Source organism: Lithobates pipiens, unplaced genomic scaffold, assembly GCF_037356315.1.
Source record: "Lithobates pipiens isolate NorthernLeopardFrog02 unplaced genomic scaffold, aLitPip1_a1.2 Scaffold_18, whole genome shotgun sequence".
In the NCBI taxonomy this organism is placed as follows: domain Eukaryota; kingdom Metazoa; phylum Chordata; class Amphibia; order Anura; family Ranidae; genus Lithobates; species Lithobates pipiens.
The window spans coordinates 618,407,806-618,433,070 of record NW_027507758.1 but is presented as its reverse complement, the minus strand read 5'-3'; the positions used below and the strand labels follow the sequence as shown (position 1 = coordinate 618,433,070).

Genomic DNA, 25,265 nt, shown 5'->3' with positions numbered 1-25,265 from the left:
CACACAGCACAAGGTCTGTGTTCACACTATGACACAGAGAGGGAAATTGGGACTTTAAATAAGGTGGTTGACTCGTGTAGATCAATGCAGAGAAATTTTATTGTAGGAATAAGAATTTATCACTACGTAATGATAATAAATTTCATAAGTAACTGTTATCATATCTGTACATATACATTATATAGTATTATCAGTAATAAATACATTTCCTGTTAAAAATTCATAAATAAATATTATAATATTTGTACATAGGTATAAAACTAGTATCATCATGTTCACAAATATATGCACGGTAAGTACATGGCAATCATTATGACATAATCAACTCACATTAACGCTGGCGGCCTAATTCGTAATTAAAATGATTAAAAGTGTAACATATCCGCGCTCACACTATGAGACGTTTCTCAAGGCTGCAGTTTCTCTGAGCTCCACAAGGTGGTGATCTCAAGTACACAGAGAATGTACACTATGCATAAAAGACAGGAACTGATGTCATGTACAGAGAGGAAGTGATGTCAGGTACAGATAGGAAGTGATGTCAGGTATAAATAGGAAGTTCTGGGTGAGAGGTGAGACGGGAGGAAGTAGAGAGAAGACGTTGGAAGTGGAAGTAGAGGAGGTAATAAGATCTTATTTTCTATTTACACCCAGTAACCCCCCCCGTCATGTTCCGTCCTCTTCCTCCATAGTCACTGTGACGTCTTTTATCTCCAGCAGATGATGATACGCCATCCATAAACCATTTGGCCTTTTCTTCTGCCACCACTGTAGCTACAACAATGACGATATGCAATGATACATATTTCATCATTGTATCCAAGAAATGAAAGACGTGTCCAGATTTTATAGCAAATAAATAATTTTGAATGTCTCGTATTCAAAAAATGTCCGAAGGTGCAACAATCATTGGTTAGAACATCTTTCATTATCCAGTTATTGGCTCCCCCCCCCCCCCCAGAACTGCAAATCCAGCTGAAAAACAGACTCCACCTTTCTCTCCCCCCCCATGCAGCATCGCTTTCTGATATGGGAACCATTGATACATAGTCTATCCATATTAAGATTGCACACTTTCCTGGTATAGGCCAAGAACTAAACGCATAGCTCCCAACTGTCCCCGATTCAGAGCAATGTCCCTCTGTTCCTCTTTCCTCCTCATTGATCCCTCATTCTGGTCTGATCTATAGAGATGAATATGAAATGCACACTTTTTATCTATCAAAAAGTGATTTACAGCCCTAAATCTTTCATCTGATTTATAAATTGCTGCATTTGTAAATTTCAAAAGCCAACATAAAGGAATAGTAGTGGTAAAAAAAAATCCCTTGAGGGTTCAACAAACCATGTTTTTTTTTCTTGTACAATTCTTCCTTAAGGGGGTGTGGCAGGGGGTGTGTCCTATGCCTGTATACTTTTGCTGATAGGTGTCCCTCATTCCCATCTCAAAAAGTTTGGAGGTGTGACTAAACGTGCTGTAGCAACAACCAGCTGGGAACTGGTAACATCTCAGATCATTTGCCAGCAGACCACGGACCCTCAAGCAACATCCAAAAACATTTATTGAAAGAGTTCACATCAAGACGGAAAAGGGCAATATTTCGGGGGCCATGCAGGACCCCTTTGTAAGGCATGTGATGAGTGATAAACGCTGGACATACAACGCCAACCCATTGTATGTCCTGTAATATGCAGAGCCCTAGATCACTTCTTCTTGTTGCTTTCCAAGCCTCACTTGCTGGTGGCTTTTTTGGGACTAAAATCCCTGTAATGGGGGTTTGGCGCCTCTTTTCCACCAAAAGTCTCTCTAATGCCGCGTACGCACGACTGGACTTTTTGAGGGACTAGGTCTGACGGACTTTCGGCAGCGTTCTGACGGACTTTCCGAATGAACAGACTTGGCCACACACAATCACACCAAAGTCCGACGGATTCGAACGTGATGACGTACGACCAGACTTGAATAAGGAAGTTCATAGCCAGTAGCCAATAGCTGCCCTAGCGTCGGTTTTTGTCCGTCGGACTAGCATACACACAAATGGATTTCTCGGTCCGGCGGAGTTCCGGTGGAAAAATTTAAAACATGTTCTATTTCTAAAGTCCGCCAGATTTTTGACAAGCAAAGGTCAGATGGAGCCCACACGATCGACCTTTGCTGTCAAAAAGTCCGGTCGTGTGTACGCGGCATAAGCCTCAGAATTTCTGGAGATCACTCCTTGTTTCCAGTTTTTAAGACTCCCTTGCTGGTGGGTTAACATTTTTTGGAAAGTACCACAATTAGCCCTCTCAAACCGAACTACCCCAGAACCCCTTATCCTGCATGGGTGAGAACCCCTGAGTGCTAGAAATGTCCCTAAGGCCGCGTACACACGGGCGGACTGTCTGCCCAACTAAGTCCGTCAGACAATCCGACAGACAGTCCGTCCTACTTTCGAATGAACAGACAGTCCGCCGAAAGCTTGCGCGATGACGTGTACAGCACGTACGACGGGACTAGAAATACGACGTCCAATACACTGCAATGCAACCTTTCGCCGTGTAAATCCTTTCTGAGCATGCGCCATACTTAGTCCGTCGAACTAGCCTACTCACGAGCGGACTGTCCGCTGAAACCAAGTTTGGACGGACAATATTACGGAAATTCCGAAAGACTTAGTCCGCCAGACTGTCCGCTGAAAAAGTCCGCTGAAGCCCACACACGAGCGGATTGTCCGCTGAAACACGTTTCAGCGGACCAAGTCCGTCAGACAGTCCGCCCGTGTGTACGCGGCCTTACAGGGACCACAACTCAAATAGTGGGAAAATATATCTCCCATCCAGGACTCATCTCTGGTGTCCTGTACAGTCCAGAGTCTATTTATATCACTTGGAGGTTCTGTCAGTACTGATAGCGCCTTCAGGGGGTAGAGGTTTCTTTTAAGTATTATTGACAGTGGTTGCCATAGAGAGGTGGGATAAAATGGAAGACTTGTCACCCAATCTCTCGCCCCTGACAAAGTTACATGACCATATGCATATAGTGGTGTTTGCAGTGATGTCATAAGGCTGAGGATGCTCCATTTGCACCTCCGGAGAACACAGTGAAGTCTATTTGTTTTCAATTAAGTTTGCAGTCCTGGGTGGAGCACATCACTGGATAATGGAAGATGTTCTAACAAATGATTCATTGGTGCACTATTGGACGTTTTTAATGTGGGACATTCACAATTATTCATTTGATAAATAAAAACTGGACATGTCCAGTACTAAAATTACAGATTGCCAGCTGTGATACACATACCTGGAAACATTGTAAAATGAGTGGCCCTGAGAATACGGGTTAGCCATAGGGTGGAGCATGGGGTGGGGTGTGTAGTATCATGTCAAATGGTGGGTGAGGCCGAATTGTGCCTAACATTGGGAGGGTTTAAAGGAGTATAGTTAGATAGAACCTGAGCCTACTCTGCTCTAAGTCAGCAGTCCATAATACACAGAGTCCAGGGGTCAGGAGTGATTATCGTAAGCATAACTTGAGAGCAAAGAGTCAGCCTATTAACCCCATACATCCCCATCTTAATATTGTACAACTAATACTGTCCAGATATTTCTCTGCTATCCATCTACAGAGAAACCTGCAGTGATCACACGACCACACCAACGAGGATGGCGGAAGACTGGAGTCACATGACTGAGAAGATACTAAATCTCACCCTGGAGATCATCTACCTGCTGACCGGAGAGGTGAGGAGGATTCTGGGAGGTCACATGACATCACTCTTATCTCTATTAATAAAACACAGACCTGACTGGAGAGGTGAGGAGGATTCTGGGATTCTAACGCGATATTCCTATTGGTTCCTCAATACAGAGATTTCCTCTTGTGAAGTCAGGAGATCATATGACCATCACAGTACCTCCATGTGAACCTGAGAGACACAACATGGAGAAGATTCTAGAAGTCACCAAGAAGATGATGGAGCTGCTGACAGGAGAGGTGAGCGGTGCCGGGAATTCTGGGACATTATCCAGTAACAGACAAGGGATGTGTCTGGATGGTGACTGTATCATTGTGTGTGTCAGGTTCCTATAAGGTGTCAGGATGTCACTGTCTATTTCTCCATGGAGGAGTGGGAGTATTTAGAAGGACACAAGGATCTCTACAAGGACATCATGATGGACAATCAGCCGCCCCTCACATCACCGGGTAAGAGGAGACTTCATTGTAAAGGAGAGAGCAGTACGGAGGCTCCACCTAGATCCCCCATCATCTGATAAACACATAGAAACAATGTATTCAGTCAGTGTGTGTGTTTTCTACAGATGGATCTAGTAATGGGAACCCATCAGAGAGATGTCCCCGTCCTCTGTATTCCTGGGATTCCACACAGGAAGGTCACACCATCCCCCACCATCATCAGGTAGATGAGGAACAATCACTGATAGTATCATTAGGATCTGTACATTATCTGCATTGTTACAATTTTTGTCATTTTTATTATATATTCAGAGTGGAAACCTGAATGATTCCAAGCTTAAGGTTAAAGCAGAAGAAGAAGAGAGGTATGTGAGGGATGATCAGCAGTCTATGGAGGAGGATGGAATAACGGGGACATTTATAGATGAGGACACTCCTACAGAGATCAGCACAGGTGGGTGTAAAGGTAGGTCCTTGCTCTGTTAGGTGCTTGATTTCCCTCTTCCTATCTTTCCTAGGCCGTGGTCTGGATGTACTTGGGAGTCCCATTCACCGGTGAGATAACCAAAACTCATACACGAGATGTATGCGAATAATGATTACGATTTAATGTTTTGATTACAACAGGTTATATGCTGAAACAGTTGGGGTGGCGCCCTGTGGAGTAGCCAATCAGGGATCCGCTCGTAGCTATACACCAAGCTTTTCCTAGTAACAGGTTTATTGACAGAACAAGCAAAATAAGCAGAAATTGTCTTCACGGCAACGCACGTCATTAACCTTCACACGAGATAAGAATAAGACTACGATATTCAACAATATTCAACAATATTGTGCTAATAGTCTGTGGTCCAGACGTTCTAGGTCATAGACGCAGTTAAGAGAATAAGATAGTTGCATATCTTGGCTTTCTCTGTACAAACTCTCGCGGCCAAGGGCATTCTAAGAAAACGGCATATTCTCCAAATAGCAAGCATCTATGTCTTAGTTTTACAAAGTTTTAAAATGGATGACAGTATAACAAAATGGAGACTTGTTAATCCTTATAATCCCTCCTGTGATCATAACTTTGGCACGAAGTTATCGATCATCCTCTATACCAGACATTCTTGGAAAAAGCCATAAGTGCTTTCTCTTCGTCATTGGGCTTGGTTGCTATTGTTGGATGGGAAACCTTGGAGGCTGCTATGCAGCAGCATTTGGCGATCACATAGAACATTACTATCAACAACACTATCATCACTAATACGAGAAATATTTTCTTAAAAAATCCCAGTATTGTTGGGGCTAAAGAAAACGTTTTATTGTCCTGGGGGGGTAGTTCGTTCCGTGCTACCATTACTCCTAAACCTTTGTTGTTATTATTATTATGATTACTGGGCCTTGGAACTAATGCTCTTCTGTCTAATGATCGGTTCTCAGTACCTTTTGAGCTTCTTGTAAACCCACACGACCCTGTCATGATACATGTCATCATGACTATAGAAAAAACCACAAAAGTCAATACTATCGACCAGAGCAAAATGGTGTGTAGTACATACTGATCTTCTAAGCCCCTGTCTCTTTCTTTTTGCAAAGACTTCAGTCCGAGCTGGTGGGAGGAGGAGGAAAGTCCAGGGAGATTCTGCCGAACTGTTCCTGGAGGGTCTGTAGGTTCGTCTCTGGGGTCCCTTTGGTGGTGGCGTCCTCCTGTTGGTCTTGGGCAAGTGTCCTCTGGGGGTGTTCTGGAGTCTGTGGAGGTTCGGGGCATTTTTTTTAGTCTGCTGGCATGGATCCACTGAGGGGTGTAGTCTGTGAGGACAGCAGTCCTGGAGACCTTCTCCACGTTCCATGGACCGGAGTAGATGGGCCCCACGTGCTTCCGTTGGGCAAGCTGCTTGATCAACACTTTATCCACGGCATGTTAGGTGGAGGGGGTCCTTGGGGTCCTTGATAGGGCTGGTGATATCTGGGGCCTGACACTGGTCCTTGGTAAGTTGGGGGACGTTGATGTTGTGGAGTTGAAGGAAAGGCATTAGGGTAACGCCTTCGTCCATTTCCCTTCCCCCAAGGTCCCGTTTGGCCCCTACGGTAGGGACAATTGGACTTCCAATGTCCCATTTGACCACAGTTGAAACAACCCTGGTCTGGTGGTTGGGGGGCATATTCTGGTCTTCGAGTGGGGGCATATGGTTGGAGTGCCATTAAAGGGGTTGGGGGTTCAAATGTGTTATAAAATAACCCCCCTTTTTGTTCAAAAACCCCGGAAGTTTCCCTGAAGCGGGTGTCTGACATGAAATCCTCCGGGGGTTGGGTAGCCCATTTGGGGTTAATTAATTTTAGCAGCTGTACTACTTTTGGCTCCCCTCCGGCCATTACAGTAGTGGTAAAAAGGGACCCATCCGCCCCATCTACCGCTTTCCAGAGGTTGTATACTCGGGTGCAAAAATCATAGAATTTTTCCTTCGGGGCTTGTTTTGTTTGGACCAGATCTTGCAGTGCTGTGATCCCTTTGTAAAGGGTGCTCCAATGTTGTCCTAGGGTTTTCCAGAAAACTGACCAGCCCCCTTTTCCCTGGACATGGGCATTAAACAGGTCTTTTACCTTTGGGGGGTCGGGGTCTAGAATATGTATTATACTCTCAAGATCAATCGGGTCCAGATTTGACCCGGCGCACTGGCGCAACAGGAAAGTGGCAGCTTCCCTAGGATTTTTTCTGGGGGATGGACAGAGTTCTTTGAGTTTTGTCAGTGTGCCTAGGGGCAGGTGAATTTCTGTGTTATGAGATGCTTGGTAAGGGGGCAGAGGTGATAGCAGCCGGTGGCACGAATCACCTGTTGTTGAACTTCTTCCAGGGAATGTAAAGCAAGGAGGTGGGATTCACTGACTGGGCTATGCAGGTTTATTCTGACTAGCGTGACAACGGGAGATGTTTCGTCCTGGGGGTACACGGGGCGTTCTCCTAGTCTAGTGGAATATCCCCCTGGGCGAGTGGCTATCAATATCAGGATATCAATTTGTTTAAGAAACAATAAACCAACAGTACAGTGAGGGCAAGGGTTAACAATTTCACAGCAATCTGGATCACAAGGTAACGACATTGAAAGAACAGCAAAATACAAAAAAACTATTGAAAAGGCAAGTTTGAAACACTTACGTAACCTGGAAAGAAAAACATGAACAACTAAATCACATACAATCGTTTTACATGACCAGATAAAATGAAAAATATGAACAACTAAATCACATACAATCGTTTTACATGACTAGATAAAATGTGCACTGTGTTTGATTTGATCAAATTACCCTTCGGGCGTCCCTTGAACATCCGACCTTATTTGGGGAGGGCGCAATCTATTGCTTCCCTTCCCTGTAATGTTCCTCTTTAATCTATTTTACTTAATAGTTTTAAGTCAGGCCAACCTAGCCGGACTCTCTTTTAATCTATTTTACTTAATAGTTTTAAGTCAGGCCAACCTAGCCGGACTCTCCTTTTTTTTTAGGTACGAGCCCTCTACTTCTCCCGATGGGCCAGCCTAGCCCACCGCGGAGGCACAGCAGCAATGCACGTGGCGGTCACCGCGGCAGTATGAGTGACACCAAAAGATCCTCGCCAATAAGGTAAATAAATCAGTAGTCACTCACCTGCCGAATCGATGACCCCACTTCCTGGTACCAGCTGTAAAGGTAGGTCCTTGCTCTGTTAGGTGCTCGATTTCCCTCTTCCTATCTTTCCTAGGCCGTGGTCTGGATGTACTTGGGAGTCCCATTCACCGGTGAGATAACCAAAACTCATACACGAGATGTATGCTATACACCAAGCTTTTCCTAGTAACAGGTTTATTGACAGAACAAGCAAAATAAGCAGAAATTGTCTTCACGGCAACGCACGTCATTAACCTTCACACGAGATAAGAATAAGACTACGATATTCAACAATATTCAACAATATTGTGCTAATAGTCTGTGGTCCAGACGTTCTAGGTCATAGACGCAGTTAAGAGAATAAGATAGTTGCATATCTTGGCTTTCTCTGTACAAACTCTCGCGGCCAAGGGCATTCTAAGAAAACGGCATATTCTCCAAATAGCAAGCATCTATGTCTTAGTTTTACAAAGTTTTAAAATGGATGACAGTATAACAAAATGGAGACTTGTTAATCCTTATAGTGGGTCATTAACACTAAATACATTCACTCTCTAATTGTCTGTAGTAGGGTGGAAATTGATCAGTATCAGCCTGTACTATCCTCGTAAAGGTAACTGTACCCAAATAGTGTTCCCCACCCTGCACATTAGATCTTTTTTTCTCTCAGATAATCTTCGTCTCTCTGTCTATCAGACACAATTTATGTACCTAGACTGGATTTATGTAGATTCCGGGGTTCAGCTAGCAGAAAAATGTTCATGTTCACCATAGACACATTACTTGGCTTAGGCACCTGGGGCATGTGTCTTGGGTCTCCTGCCTGGTGCTCTGGGTTTAGCAAGCTAACAGCTCAAGTGTCCCTGGGTTGTTTGCCAGTAGTGTAGGGTGGAGGGATATCCCTCAGGACTCTGCCTGCACTGTTAGAGACCCAGGGCAGTCTGAGAAGACTCTGGGACCTCTATATCTCATCTCAGGTAAGTAAAAATTAGTCCCGGTTCACACATAAGTGGCGTGAAAGAAGTGCTATTCAGCAGTGAGATTTAACCTGGGATTCAGCAATGCGGTTTCCATGCGAGTTTCACAGCTCTCTTATCTTTAACTGTGGTAAATCGGATTGCACTGTGACTCACACAGGACCTTTTTCTAAAATCGCAGTGCAAATCATCTGCATATATATATATTTATGGTCAAAGCCCTATGGCCGATACGGATATGAACATATAGACTTTACCATAAGATTAACAACATGAAATGGACCTGAAGTGTGCCCTGGTCTGATGGTCGGTATACCAAATAAGGGGGCATACCCTAGATTAGAAATTAATATTTGTGAAGAGAAATGAATTTGAGAAATGCCCTGAAAAGGGGATGGGACGGTGGGTGCCGCGCACCGGAAACCGACAAAGACCACAGGCGAGCGGGCTGGTTAAATACCCTCCGGGCTCCTCCCATAAATTCAGGCCACCACACTGGCCTTCCTACTTATGGTCAAAGCCCTATGGCCGATACGGATATGAACATATAGACTTTACCATAAGATTAACAACATGAAATGGACCTGAAGTGTGCCCTGGTCTGATGGTCGGTATACCAAATAAGGGGGCAAAAACATTCAGGTAGGGGTGCAGTTTTATTAGTTTTAGCTTAATTAGTTGAGCAAGTTTGGTGAATGCTTGTGCCATTTCCATCCGAGGATTGGGGATGTACCGGGCGAGGTAGGCAGGGTTCCAACTGCTTAGTCTCTCAATGACGTGACTTGGGACCCATGCCAACATGCTGCCAAGGGTGCTCAAATACTAAAGAGTGACCACGGTATGGACCGGGGTCGAGGTGTAGGCTGCGTAGAAGAACCCCATGTGTTTGGGAAACTGGCAGGTACACAACTGTTAGCACGAAAAGGCAATAGGGAACTAGAGTTTACGCGTTCCGGTAGGAGTGACAGTAGGTAGTCGAGTATGGCTACTCGACACCAAGCACTGCCTTTTCTATAGAAATGGACATCTATCCTGGAGCCAGATTGCTGGGTTTTAGACACTGCAAGGTGGAGGATGAAAAGGTGTTGGTAGCGAGCCAAGTGACGACTATGCAGGACTTGGCCTGTGGGGTTGCTGAAGGCCTGGAATGCCCATACAATGGACTTTAACTGGTGCCACCAAGATAACTGCAGCAGTCTGCGCAGGAAGGACACAACCGAGAGCGGCCAGACCTGGCTTCATCAACAAGGTGAGCCTTGGCCCAGTTGTCAGTGGTGAAAGCCACAGCCTGTCCTGTCCCCAGATTCGAGAGGCTGTCATGACCGGGTATAGCTTGAAGAGGGAGGAAGTCCAGGTAAACCCGGGGTTTAGGAGTATCCCTGATGCCATGGTTCTGTAACCAGTGGTGGCCAAAAATTGCAGCGAAGCCTGTGGAGGCTGTGGCATCTGTCACTACCAGGGGTGACAGGGGCATCGTAGATGGTCTAAACATCGCTACACCAACCCATGCAGTAAGGAACCTTCCGACATTGATGGTCTGCTATTGCCACGGCATCTAAATTAAGGATCTGAGAAGGGTCCTGTGTCCGTGAGAGGAGGACCAGGAGGCGTGACATAAAGATCGACCCTGGGGAATGGCCCGTATTGCCGATTTGAACGTTCATCAGGTAGTGTGTGTGTAGAACCTGGCTGCCAGTGCTACCAACAATAAATTGGCTAGGCCATGGAAAACCACAAAGGGCCAGGTAGATGGCCGCTTGGATGACAAGACTGGGGAATATGCGAGGATTTTATATGTCCTTAAAGATGGCAGTTGTGATGGGCGAGCGTTTGCCGTTGGCCATGGGCGATGCCTCTGGATGCCTCGTAGTGGGGATCTTGCTGTATGGGCCGTAAAGACAGATGGCTCTCCGGGCCCTGTAAGGATAAGAAATGCTGAACGCTGGCAAGGTATAGCCTGAGCGTGTTACTGGAAGAAGCCAGTTGCGTGTGTCGACACGATCCTGGTGCAGGATGGAAGTTGAACTCAACTGTCCTAAGGGAGAGACAGACAGACAGGAAACGGTGAGTGGCTTGTAAGAAAAGCCACAGGAGACAGGTGGTCAATTAAGTGCTGCTGAAAACGACGTGTAGCCAGTTTGTGTGCCACTGAGAATGTGCTTGCAAAAGAATGATTGCAAGAAGTTATGCTAAGTCGCAAGCCTTGGCATGATTGCCAAAGTAGTGTTTAAACGTGTACTTGCGACAATTGCGCGGGAGTTTGTCACTGGAGATGTGTTGGTAGTGACTGTGAGCAATTCGTGTTACCGCATGTGCTTTGCGAAGACTGCAGGAGTTGTGCTTGAACATGTGTTTGGATGCGTGCTTGCAACGATTGCCAGATGTTATGCCAAGATGCGTGCTTGCAACGATTGCCAGATGTTATGCCAAGATGCGTGCTTGCAACGATTGCAAGATGTTATGCTAGGATGCGTGCTTGCAACGATTGCAAATGTTATGCCAAGATACGTGCTTGCAACGATTGCAAGATGTTATGCTAGGATGCGTGCTAGCAACGATTGCAAGGAGTCACCAGGATGCGTGCTTGCCATGATTGCAAGATGTTATGCTAGGATGCGTGCCTGCAACGATTGCAAGAAGTTATGCCAGGATGCGTGCCTGCAATGATTGCAAGGAGTTATGCCAGGATGCGTGCCTGCAACGATTGCAAGGAGTTATGGTAGGATTCATGGGTAGCCAGGTCGGAAAAGACAGAAGTGCATCCAGTCCTAACCATAAATCAAACAAATTAAATACCACACAACCCGACACACCCAATTCTACACCCACAGCTGATCCAGAGGAAGGCAAAAAACCCCAGCAGAGCATAGCCCAATTTGCTACAACAGGGAAAAAATTCCTTCCTGATCCTTCGAGAGGCAATCGGATTTTCCCTCGATCAACTTTACCTATAAATATAAGTACCCCGTTATAACGTACATTTAGGAAAGTATCCAGGCTTTTCCTAAAGCAATCTATTGAGCCAGCCAGAACTGCCTGCTAGCAATGATTGCAATAAGTTTGTGCCTGGACATCTGCTTGCAATGATTGCAAGAGGTCTTATGCTCAAATGTGTGCTTACAATGATTGCAAGAGGTCTATGCCCGAATGTGTGCTTGCAACGATTGCAAGAAGTCTATGTTTTGGATGCGTGCCTGCAACGATTGCAAGACGTCTACGCTTGGATGCGTGCTAGCAATGACTGCAAGAAGTCTACACTTGGATGCGTGTTTGCAATGATTGCAAGAAGTCTATGATTGTATGCGAACTTGCAACGATTGCAAGACGTTTATGCTTAATGCGTGCTTGCAACGATTTGCAAGAAGTCTATGCTTGGATTCGTGCTTGCAACGATTGCAAGAAGTCAACGCTTGTATGCGTACTTGCAACGACTGTAAGACGTCCTTGCTTGAATGCGTGCTTGCAACGATTGCAAGAAGTCTACGCTTGGATGCGTGCTTGCGATGACTGCAAGAAGTCTACGCTTGGATGCGTGTTCGCAACAATTGCAAGAAGTGTACGCTTGTATGCGTACTTGTACCAACTGCAAGATGTCCATGCTTGACTGCGTGCTTGCAACGATTGCAAGAAGTCTATGCTTGGAAGCGTGCTTGCAACGATTGCAAGAAGTCTACGCTTGGATGCGTGTTTGCAATGATTGCAAGAAGTCTACGCTTGTGTGCATACTTGTAACGACTGCCGTGACTGTGACTGATGATGAACTGGACTCTGGAGCATGCACTGAAATGAGGCTAAAGCACTGGGCCACACCGTAACGAATCGGTGCATGTATGCAAATGGATTCGAAACGGAGCGCGGTACGTGGCGGTGAAATAATGTTTTTGTTTGTTTTTTTTGCCATGACAGAGGCACGAATCGATCATGCCGCTGTTGCGACTATCCGTTAATTGTGCATGCTCTGAAGCATGTACTGAAATGTGGCTGAAATACCTGGGGCGCTCCGAGACTAATTAGTGCACGATGCGACTGGATTCGTATCGGAGCGTGATACGTGACAGTGAAAATGATTTCCCATGACAGAGTCATGGATCAGAGAAGCGAAACCTGCAACCAATAATGAATCCTGACTCTGGAGCATGTACTGAAATGAGGCCGTAACCAACTGGGGCACATCGAAACGAATCGGTGCATCACGAATGCGACTAGATTCGAATCGGAGCGTGGTAAGTGACAAATGAAATGAGTGACAAAAGTTTGCCATGACAGAGGCCCGAACCGGTCGTGCCGCGATTGCGACTGACAACGAACGGGACTCTGGAGCATGTACTGAAATGAGGCCGAAAAATACCTGGGGCACGCCGGGACGAATTGGTGCACGGGGATGCGACCGGATTCGAACTGAACCTACTACGTGACATTGAAATGCTTCCCATGATAGCGCTACGAATCGGAGAGGACGCAACCTGCGACCGTCAACGAACGGGCTCTAGAGCATGTACCGAAATGAGGCCAACGCAACTGGGACACGTCGATCGAACCTGTGCGTTTTGAGAAAAGCGACTGGTTTCGATTCGAACGTAATAGGTGAGGTGAAATGACTCCCATGACAGAGACCCGGGTCGATTTAGCAACGAGCGGGCTCTGGAGCATGTACCGAAATGAGGCCGAGCAACTAGGGGCACACCAGAACGAATCGGCGCATTTAGCGGATGCGACTGGATTCGAATCGGAGCGCAGTGCGTGACAGAAATTAGTGAAATTATGAAATGACCTACGTGAGCCAGCTATGGCAGAGGTACGAGTCGTTGTGCCGTGAGACACGACTGGCAACGATTTTGACTGTGGAACACGGTAACGAGACTACATAACAAGTTACTAAAACAGTGCAGTTTTCCCTACAAGCAATATCTACCGAAATGACGCCCGTGAAATGAAGGGCGCTGCGAAAATAGTGCGTTTTGAGTGATAACAACCCGGTATCATAACGAACGATTCGATATTTCAGGTTTTAACGACACTCAAAAATAGTAAAGGAAGGTCAATTGAGACCCTTACCTGCGGCAGTCGAGCCGGCGACGTTGTACAAAAACGAACGGGAAACGAAAACCACGAGATTTCTAGTAGAGAGACGTTTATCCGAATGGCAACGAAACACGAGCAGTCGGCCTAGTGACGTAGTGCCGCGCACCGGAAACCGACAAAGACCACAGGCGAGCGGGCTGGTTAAATACCCTCCGGGCTCCTCCCATAAATTCAGGCCACCACACTGGCCTTCCTATATATATATATATATATATATATATATATATATATATATATATATATATATATATATATATATATATGAACGCCCTTAACTAACAGGGATACATTCTATTTCACTTATATACACCATTTACATTACATAGCCCTGACCCCTGCACTATACACTGTTGTACATTACATAGTTCTGACTGCTGCACTCTACAATTTTAGATATTCCTGACTTTTTACCCTATACAATAAGTTGTACATGACATAGGCCTGACTCCTGTTTACTACTTTACCCACTGCTATATATAATGTCTTTTTTTGCACCCAATTGCTACCAGTTGTACATTTTAAATCTGATGATTTGATTGGAGCACAGACTTTTACATGTTGATAATAATGTGATAATATCCTCAAATTTTGGAACCTTAAATAGAAAATGATAATGAGGGAGGATTTAATAACCCAATGATGGTGGTCTTCAGGATCAGTCCGGGCTTCATCTTGGTTGTTCTCCCCCCATCCTCACTCTCTGACCTCTGGTGGGGCTCAGCCCCGCTGTTATTCATGACTAAATCATAAACTAAATGTGTCTTAACCACTTTCAGACCGGACCATTTTGCTGGTCAAAGACCAGACCACTTTTTGCGATTCGGCACTGCATCGCTTTAACTGACAATTGCGCGGTCGTGCGACGTGGCTCCCAAACAAAATTGACGTCCTTTTTTTCCCACAAATAGAGCTTTCTTTTGGTGGTATTTGATCACCTCCTGCGGTTTTTATTTTTTGCACTATAAACAAAAATAGAGCGACAATTTTGAAAAAAATGCATTATTTTTTACTTTTTGTTATAATAAATATCCCCCAAAAATATATAAAAAAACATTTTTTCCCTCAGTTTAGGCCGATACGTATTCTTCTACATATTTTTGGTAAAAAAATCACAATAAGCGATTATTGATTGGTTTGCGCAACAGTTATAGCATTTACAAAATAGGGGATAGTTTTATGGCATTTTTATTAATAATTTTTTTTTTTTTACTAGTAATGGCGGCGATCAGCGATTTTTATTGTGACTACGACATTATGGCAGACACATCGGACATTTTTGACACATTTTTGGGACCATTGTCAATTATACAGCAATCACTGCTATATAAATGCAGTAATTCCTGTGTAAATGACACTGGCAGTGAAGGGGTTAACCAGTGGGTGGCAGTGTAGGGGTTAAGTGTTCCTAGGGGTGTGTTACTAACTGTTGGGGGCTGGGCTTTCAATGAGTGAACACTGATCTCTGCTCCAATCACATGGAGCAGAGATCAGCGTCACTAGTTGCTAGGCAGAATGGAGAAAGGCTGTTTACAACGGCATTTCTTCATTCGGCCGCCCCGTGAGACGATCATGGGTATGCCCGCGGCGATCGAGTCCGTGGGTCCCACGACTGAACTCACTGGGCTCCCGACCAGCACGGGAGCGCGCAGCCGGCGGCGCGCTCCCGATGGCAGGGCGGCAAATTAAAAGGGACGTACAGGAACCCCATTTGCCTGCCCGTGCCATTCTGTACATCGGCGTGCGCTGGTCGGGAACTGGTTAAACAAGCAACAAAAAGCTGATTAAAAATAATAATCATGGTCGAAATAAACAGTGAGATGTCACTCTTATAAAAGACAGTTCTTGTTGTTTCCTCACTCTCTGACTAAGGTCCATGAATAAAGAAATGATCTGGTAGGAGATCAGAGGACCCAATTACTAGTTACCTTGAGGGGGGAATTGTAAGATCCTCAGAGACAAAGCTGCCTGATGTGGGCGGAGTCCTGGTTTAGGGGAACCAATCAGCTCATGTCTAGTAATAATCTTTGTATTTCTATTTTAGTAGATGGACGGGAGATGAGGAAAACCTCAGAGGATTGTCTCACTTTGTCTCCAGACTGTAAAGTAGAAGATGAGGACATCACACAGTATAGTCCAGGAGAAAACCCGACTACCTCAAATGTCCATCCGGCACCACACAGTGTAGATGGACCATCGTATTCCTCTTATCCTGAGGAACCTCAGACTGTGAGGGACGGTGCCGTCCTTCCAACAGAGAAGAGGTTTTCCTGTACTGAGTGCGGGAAGTGTTTCTGTTTTATATCCAGTCTTAATGTGCATAAAAGATCTCACACAGGGGAGAAAGCGTATTCATGTCCTGAATGCGGGAAATGTTTTCACCATACGTCCAGTCTTTACAGACACCAGAGAAGTCACGTGGTGGAGAAGCCGTATTCTTGTCCTGAGTGCCAAAAAAATTTTGTATGTAAATCAGAACTTGTCAGACATCAAAGATCACACAAGGAGAAAGCATATTCCTGTCCTGAGTGCAGAAAATGTTTTTCAGAGAAATCCAATCTTTACAGACATCAGAAATCACACACGGGCGAAAAGCCGTATTCCTGTCCCGAGTGCAGGAAATGTTTCTCAGAGAAGTCTAGTCTTTCCAATCATCAGAAATTGCACACAGGAGAGAAGCCGTACTCATGTTCTGAGTGCGGGAAATGTTTTGTACAAAAATCACAATTTGTAACGCATCAGAGGTTTCACACAGGGGAGAAGCCGTTTTCCTGTCCTGAGTGCGGGAAATGTTTTTCATTGAAGTCCCATCTTTCCAGACATAAGAAATCTCACACGGGTGAGAAACCATATACCTGTCCTGAGTGCCAGAAATGTTTTTCAGAGAGGTCCAGTCTTTACAATCATCAGAGATTACATACAGGTGAGAAGCCATATTTCTGTCCTGAGTGCGGGAAATGTTTTGTACAAAAATCAGAGCTTGTCAAACATCAGAGATCTCACACGGGGGAAAAGCCATTTTCCTGTCCTGAGTGCGGGAAATGTTTTTCAGAAAAATCCACTCTTGGCAGACATCAGAGGTCTCACGCGGGGGAGAAGCCGTATTCCTGTCCGAAGTGTGAGAAATGTTTTTCAGATAAGTACAGTCTTTTCTATCATCAGAGATTGCATACCGGTGAGAAGCCGTATTCATGTTCTGAGTGCGAGAAATGTTTTGTACATAAAGTACAACTTTTTACACATCTAAAATCTCACACAGAGGGAGAGGCCATATTCATGTCCTAAGTGTGGGAATTTTTTTTTTAGACAAGTCCATTCTTTACAGTCATTAGTGATTGCACACGGGTGAGAAGTCGCATTCTTGTATTGAATGCGGGACATATTTTTTTTGTTGATAAATCGGCACTAGGCTCACATCAAAGATCTTACACGGGGGAGAAGCCACATTCCTTTTCTGAGTGAGGGAATTGGTATTGACCGAAGTCTAATTTTTCTGTATTAAAGAGTTCACACGCAACCCTCAAAGTGCATTAGGGTCCCCAGTGCAGGAAAAGTCTTCTATGTGAATCATGTTTTGTCATACATCAGAGATCTCAAATTGGGAAGAAGCACACCCGGATATAACTCCTCAGAAAACATGAAGCTTATTTTTATCATGTAAGAAACATTTCCTAAGGAGATCTGAGTTCACGAAAGATATCAACAATGTGTTTTACCATGCTGGCCATTGATAGCAGTAGAAAAATAAAAATGGAGTCATTACCTTTTATTGGCTGAGTATATTTGTGGTGTAAAGTTTTGCAAACACTAAAGCCTCGTACACACGATTGGATTTTCCGACGGGAAATGTGTGATGGCAGGCTGTTGGCAGAAAATCCAGTCGGACATTTTCTGAGCGTGTGTACTTTTGTCCAACGGACTTGTGTACAAACACGCATGCTCTGAAGCAAGCAGAAGCCGGAAGCAGTCGGTCTTGTAAACTAGCGTTCGTAATGGAGAATTAACGTTCATAGTGTGGCAAATTATGAAATGTCGAAATGCAGGGCACAATTCTCTTCTTCTTTAACCACTTGCCGACCGCCGTCGGCATATATACATCGGCAGAAGGGCACGGCTGGGCAAAGTAATGTACCCATGTGTTACTTTGAAATTCCCACCGTGCCCACGCGCACGCCTGCCGCGAGCTCCGTGACCATGCCCGCGGGACCCGTGGACTCGATTGCCGCAGGAATACCATGGAGCTCAAGAACGGGGAGATACCGATGTAAACAGCATCTCCACGTTCTGCCTAATGACAGGATACTGATCTTCTGCTTCCTGTCATCGGGAGCAGCGATCAGTGTCCACGTCACACAAGCCCATCCCCCAGTCAGTTAGAAACACTCCCCTAGGACACACTTAACCCCTCCCCACCCCCTAGTGGTTAACCCCTTCAATACCAGTGACATTTTTACAGTAATCAATGCAATTTTAAAGCATCGACCGCTGTATTAATGCCAATGGTCCCAAAAATGTGTCAAAATTGTCCGATGTGTCCGCTATAATGTCGCAGTTACAAAAAAAATCGCTGATCGCCGCCATTACTAGTAAGAAAATAATAAAAATGCCATAAAACTATCCCCTTATTTGTATATGCTATAACTTTTGTGCAAACCAATCCATACACGCTTATTGCGATTTTTTTTTTTTTTTTTTTTACCAAAAATATGTATAAGAATACGTATCGGCCTAAACTGAGGTAAAAAAAAATTTTTTTTATATATTTTTGGGGGATATTTATTATAGCAATAAGTAAAAAATAATGTGTTTTTTTTTTTAATTTCTTGCTTTTTTTTGTTTATAGCACAAAAAATAAAAACCGCAGGGGTGATCAAATACCACCAAAAGAAAGCTCTATTTGTGGGGAAAAAAGTATGTTAATTTTGTTTGGGAGCCATGTCACACAACTACACAATTGTCAGTTAAAGCGACGCAGTGCCGAATCATAAAAAGTGCTCTGGTCAGGAAGGGGGTAAATCCTTTCGGGGCTGAAGTGGTTAATGGGATAATAATGAAGCTGCTTTGCTGGTGATACTGATGGAGTTCTACCAAACGTATTTAAAAAGGCTTTTTTTCTAATGAAATCAAGAATAATATTATTTTTTAAATTTTTTTGGTTAAGTTACCACAACACCATTATCCCGTCGTTTTTTTATATCAAAGATACAACTATGTTGGTGTCCCTTGTCAATTTTACATTGTATTTTTTAAATGTAACTCCCAAACTCTAATTTGAAGTAAAACACATAACCAAGTATTATACTACACATTTTTTTAACGTGCATTAAAAAAAAAAAAAAAATTAGACGTGCTATCTGCCAATAGAACTTAACCAAAAAGTGTATTGTATGCATCCAAAAATATAGAAAATATAACAAATCAAATCATTATTCAACCAAAAAATAAAATAAAAGCCTCATGCATGTGTCCTGCTTCTTAATATAGGGGGTCACCAATGCCAAGAGTTGGTGAAAGCAGGGGTCTGTCATCTGGAGATTATTCCAAAAATCATCCGGATTATTCTCCTGGAGCTCCCGCAGCAAAGGAATATGACATAATTGGTCACGATTAATAAAGCAACCAATTTTTGGTCCAAGAAATCCTCCTCCTCCTGTTCCTGGACTGGACTTGGGTCAAAGCAATAACTCCAAGGCCAATAATAAATAACATGTTATCTCCTCCGATCCAACATGTCTGGTTGACCAACGACCGTTCAGGAACGAACTGAAAAGCACGAAATTAAAAGTGCAAAATCAAAAGCGCAAATCAACACTCACCAAACTTCTACTAACACGAAATTAGCAGAAGGAGCCCAAAGGGTGGCCCTAAAGAGCTGAAAAACCACGTAGTACATAACTACGTTCGTGATTGTTGGCCAACAATTGTGTGCCATGTGTATGCAAGACAAGTTTGGGCCAACGCCCTTCGGACAAAATTCCATGGTTTTGTTGGCCAACAATCCGATCGTGTGTACGAGGATTTAGAGGTCTATATACAAAACATTTGTTGGACGAATGTGACAAGCATTTACCAGCAGTATTCTGGACATATTTTATTTATCACAGAAACTTCCTAGGGCCGTCAGCTTTACCTAGTGGCCATTATGTGGTAATTTTCCTGATTAGGGCAATTGAGCAGTTACCACATTGTGGCCACTAGATGAAGCTGATGATCATAGGAAAGAGTAAAGAAGTTCCTCAAACTACAGGTTGAAGTAAGATGGAGATCTGTGGGTACATCATGGAGCACCTTCCGGGAGAAGCTGAGGTGTGGCATTCCTACTCTAGGTAATAGAACAGGTTTTGTCTTTGATAAGAGAGAGCAGCTTTGAAAATCCTATTGTAAGTGAAGTGGAAGATCACCGCTCAACTTTTGAGAAGAGTGACCACTGCAACACACAGAAGGTGGGTTCACATTAGTGCAGGGCTCAACAAATCCCAAGTGCCATGGCGACTAGAAATTGCATCCTGGCGCCTGGGCTTTTGTCGGCCCATTCACTGTTGCAGGAATGCACAATTTGTATCGCCCAGTGCCCAGGACATGCAGTTCTGGGCGCTAGGCAGTTTGTTTTTCTTCTTCATTTAGTCCTGCTGCTTGCCTCACTTGTCGTGGCTCCGCCGCCGCCCGATTGCTTCCTTACACAGGGGTAAAGTGACTCCCCACACCCCTGTGTGTGTGCCCTCCATTACGTATCCTGGGCTCTGCTTACCCAGGACCAGCATAGTGGGTGCTGCAGGGTAGAGGGGAGGAGAGTGGACACACTGTGGATGATGGAATCTGATACCACTCTTCATGCAAAAATTGTTCCAGTTCTCACAGAGATGACGGAGGTGGAAAACTAGTCCAAACCTTGTTCTCCAAAATTAACCATATTTGCTCTATGATATTGAGGTCCGCCAACTGCGCCACCCAGGGAAGGTGCAAGACTTCATCTGCATCCTCGTCAAACCACAATTTGACATCACCAGCTGTGTGATTTAGAACATTATGGTCTTGGTAAATCGCAGTGTCTTTGGGAAACAGTCAGTGTTATTTACTAAAGCTGGAGAGTGCAAAATCGGATGCGCCTCTGCATAGAAACCAATCAGCTTCCAGGTTTTATTGCCAAAGCTTAATTGAACAAGCTGAGTTTAGAAGCTGATTGGCTACCATGCACAGCTGCACTAGATTCTGAGAGAACCAGCTTTAGTAAATCTCCACCAATGTCTGCACCATGCAGTGCACATGGTCCACCAAAATTTGTACATAGTCACTGGCAGTCACTCTACCTTTCAAGGTGATGCTATGGCTGCCCAAACCATGATTGCACCGCCACTATCCTTTATCATTGGCATAAGACAGTCCTGGTGGTAAGCTTGGGATAGTGTTCGCCACATGTGAACACGTCCAGTGGTTGGGAACAGTGTGAAGCTCATTTCAACGGACCACAGTCTTCCATTGATCAATAGTCCACCATTTATGAGTGTTTCACCACTCTCTCTTCTTCGGGGGGCATTAAAGTATAACTAAACGCAAGTTTTTACTGCTGTCTGTGCCCCCCGTTGTGGCATGTCAGGGGGTAGGAGTTCTTAAAGCGGACATTCCACTTTTGGGTGGAACTCTGCTTTAATATCAGTTCTTAGTGGTTTGGCATTTTCATCTCGCCCCATTAATGTTTTGCTTATGCAGTTCCCTCTGAACAATTTTTGTGGACATGGGGGCTTTGGAAGACTGAGATTGAGCTCTGCGGTCACTTTTGCAGCAGTTTCTTTCTTATTCGGGGTGCCTGTCCTGCGCAATGTCTTTTTGTCTCTTTCGGTCAATTGACCATGACAACTGCGCTTATGCTTATCAGACGATATTTTCATGGAAACTGTATAACCTTTGATAATGTAGCTCATGGCACCACAAATAAATTGGCAACAGAGACATCAGCTAAGAGGACACCAACAATTTGCTCTCCTTGAAGCTCAGAAAGCTCTGACATGACTCCGTATTACTAGTAGCGAACGTGAATGACGAACCTCAGGCCTCCTACCTGTTAGAACGATGTCTCATCATACAGCGAAAGCAAAAGAAAGTTACATCACTTCCCCATTCAAAGTGAAACATGTCACTTTCACCTCTGCAAATCATTTTGTGTTTCCAAATTTTTGTCCAACCCCTGTAGAATCATGGTGCCCTCATTAGTATAACAGTCTTTTCCAATGCCCCTCCATAACTCTGCCCAGCCAGGCTCCTAGATAGCCCACTTACTCTCAGACTTCACCAGTAATCACATCAGAGGGCTCTGGCCTGGCCTCCAAGACTTTATTCTCCCAGCTACAGGACCCGTTGAAGAATATCAGTGGAGTCCATGGGCGTCAGCAGGTGGGGGCAAGGGGGGGTCAAGTGCTCCCCCCCCTGGCAGAGCTGCCTATAGGCAACTGCGAACAATCAGTCGGGGATGCCACGCTGCATGACCCAGGGCTGGGAGTCACATACACAACATGGAATGTCAGGGAGTGATGATGTTTGTGGCCCCTGAGCTGAGGGGAGGCAGTGCGACCAGAGGCTGGGAATACAAAGCTCTCCCAAAGCTTGTCTGTTACCATTCACCTGCTTCCTGGACAGCGTCTGCTAATGCTCAGCCCGACTAGATCACCGATGATTTCTCTCCCCTCCTCTTCGACTTGCACTGCTGGTTGTGTGTGCTCAGCCTGGACATGTGTGAGAGGCCCAGCGCTCCCTTCTAGATAGGGGCCCCAAGAACACCCACCGCATGGTGCCCCAAGAACACCCACCGCATGGGGGCCCAGCCTCATCTGAGCTGCTTGGCATGTACAGCTGTTGTTGGAGCTTTCCATCTGCTTTTTCTGGGGTTAATACTCCATTTAAATCTCTCTAATGTCTTCTGAAGCTTGCAATATAGAGATTAATTGGAGGGGAGTTCTCCTTACTAATGATTGTGTGTGTAATGTATAGGGAAAGTAATGTATCCGGGTGTAATCTGTGTGTATGGGGGTTTAATGTATCTGTGTGTATGGAGTGTAAAGTATCTGGGTGTATGGGGGTGTAATGTATCTGGGAATAATCTGTGTGTATGGGGGCCTAATGTATCTGTGTGTATGGGGGTCTAATGTATCTGGGTGTATGGGGGTATATTGTATCTGTGTGTAACCTGTGTGTATGGGGGTGTAATGTATCTGGGTGTATAGGGTCTAATGTATCGGTGTGTATGGGGGTCTAATGTATCTGGGTGTATGGGTGTATATTGCATCTGTGTGTAGCCTGTGTGTATGGGGGTGTAATGTATCTGGGTGTATGGGGGGTATATTGTATCTGTGTGTAACCTGTGTGTATGGGGGTCTAATATATCTGGGTGTATGGGGGTATATTGTATCTGTGTGTAACCTGTGTGTATGGGGGTGTAATGTATCTGGGTGTATAGGGTCTAATGTATCGGTGTGTATGGGGCTCTAATGTATCTGGGTGTATGGGGGTATATTGCATCTGTGTGTAACCTGTGTGTATGGGGGTCTAATGTATCTGTGTGTATGGGGGTCTAATGTATCTGGGTGTATGGGGGTATATTGTATCTGTGTGTATGGGGGTGTATCTGTACTATGTCCACAGTCTCAGACCGAGACATTGTCAAAAAGGGGCGGAGCATGAGTGACCTTAAAATGATGCCCCCCTCCCCCCCCCAAAAAAAAGTTCTGCGGATGCCCATGGTGGAGTCAGGGTGACTACAGCTAATCTAAAGTCTAAATTGAAAAATCTAGGGGTGATATTTGATGCTAGTTTAACCTTTGAGCCACACGTACAAATGTTGTCTTTTTTCTACTTGAAAAACATTGCTCAGCTGCATCCTATGCTATCATACATTGTAGCTGAAAAGCTGATTCATACAGTTGTGCTCTCCTGACTTTGACTAATGCATTGCTCTACTCGCTGGTGTACCTAAATCCGCCATTAATCGACTACAATATGTACAAAATTCTGCAGACGGAATCCTGACTAGGTCTGGTACATATTACACCTATCTAGGGATGAGCCGAACACCCCCAGTTCGGTTGGCAGCAGAACATGCAAAAAAATTGTTCAAGCACGCGAACACTGTTAAAGTCTATGGGACACGAACGTGAAAAAACAAAAGTGCTAATTTTAAAGGCTTATATGCAAGTTATTGCCTTAAAAAGTGTTTGGGGACCCTGCTGTGAAACATGACTGCCAGTTTCTTGTACTTTTGTGCTACCCCCTCTCTCTAGGCTCATGTTAAGCCCTTCCTCAACCTGGGAACCAACATCAGAGCCTTCAAATTGCTGTGCATTCTCCAGCAGCATATAACCGACACTGTGGTCGAATAATTCTGGGGACTCCTCCGTGCATGATGGTGGGGCTATGGAATGAGTGACTGTGGACAAGGAGCCGGTGGAATAGGCTGCTTTGGCAGCTGCGTTGGAAGGCAAACTACTCTGAGCCTGGGTGACAAAGGATGAGGACGGCTTCATTATACATTCCACCAACTCTTCTGCATGTTGTGGCTCAATAACACAGCCAGCAGCAGCAAAAAAGGACAAGCGTGCCCCATGGCCACCTGCAGAGGATGCACCATGTCCAAGACCACCACTGTTGACTGTAGACACAGAGGCTGCTTGCCCTCTTTTAGTGGCCTGTGAGTGTCTGCCTCTCCTTGGTGGCCTTCTGGACAGGATGTATTTTTTGTTTTGAACACCACACTACACTGTATTAAATACTGTGTACACCGTCTGAAGTGTATTAGAAAGTGTACATCGGCTGCACTGTATTGTATACTGTGTACACCACCAGAAGTTTAGTAGAAACTGTACACACTGTATTAGATACTGTGTACACTGCCTGAAGTTTATTAGAAACAATACACCACAGAATGCACTGTAGATATAGGCTACACTGAATGCAGAGTGTATGTATATATATATATATATATATATATATATATATATATATATATATATATATATATATATACTAGATTGTGTGTGTGTGTGTGTGTGTATATATATATATATATATCTATATATATATATCTATATATATATATTAATACACTGCGTGACGTCTATTAGAAACTGTGTATACTGCCTGCACTGTATTAGTAACTGTACAATGGCTGCACTGTATTGTATACTGTGTACACCACCAGAAGTGTAGTAAAAACTGTACACACTGTATTAGATACTGTGTACACCTCCTGCACAGTATTAGCAACTGTACACCACGGAATGCACTGTAGATATTGACTACACTGAATGAAGAGTATATATATATATATATACACCGCCTGAAATGTATTAGAAACAGTACACCACAGCATGCACTGTAGATATAGGCTACACTGGATGCAGAGTATATAGCCTTTTAGGTCTAGG

The 25,265-nt window shown here is 44.5% G+C and overlaps 1 protein-coding gene across 1 annotated transcript; it reads left to right on the top strand.

Annotated features, from left to right (window-relative positions):
* Positions 1 to 3,618: 3,618 nt before the first annotated feature.
* Positions 3,619 to 17,621, top strand: LOC143989474 (uncharacterized). The gene is made up of 4 exons (XM_077489613.1): positions 3,619 to 3,720; positions 3,848 to 3,973; positions 4,060 to 4,183; positions 15,899 to 17,621. Exons 1-4 carry the CDS (start codon positions 3,643 to 3,645, stop codon positions 17,137 to 17,139), a joined length of 1,569 nt encoding a protein of 522 aa, XP_077345739.1. The 5' UTR covers positions 3,619 to 3,642; the 3' UTR covers positions 17,140 to 17,621.
* Positions 17,622 to 25,265: the final 7,644 nt, after the last annotated feature.

What these genes read in the sequence shown, in the direction of transcription:
- LOC143989474 (XM_077489613.1), top strand. Translation starts at nt 3,643, where the DNA reads ATGGCGGAAGACTGGAGTCACATGACTGAGAAGATACTAAATCTCACC. An exon ending in TGGAGCTGCTGACAGGAGAG is followed by an intron (nt 3,974 to 4,059) that starts GTGAGCGGTGCC and finishes TGTGTGTGTCAG; the next exon opens with GTTCCTATAAGGTGTCAGGA. An exon ending in GCCGCCCCTCACATCACCGG is followed by an intron (nt 4,184 to 15,898) that starts GTAAGAGGAGAC and finishes TTTCTATTTTAG; the next exon opens with TAGATGGACGGGAGATGAGG.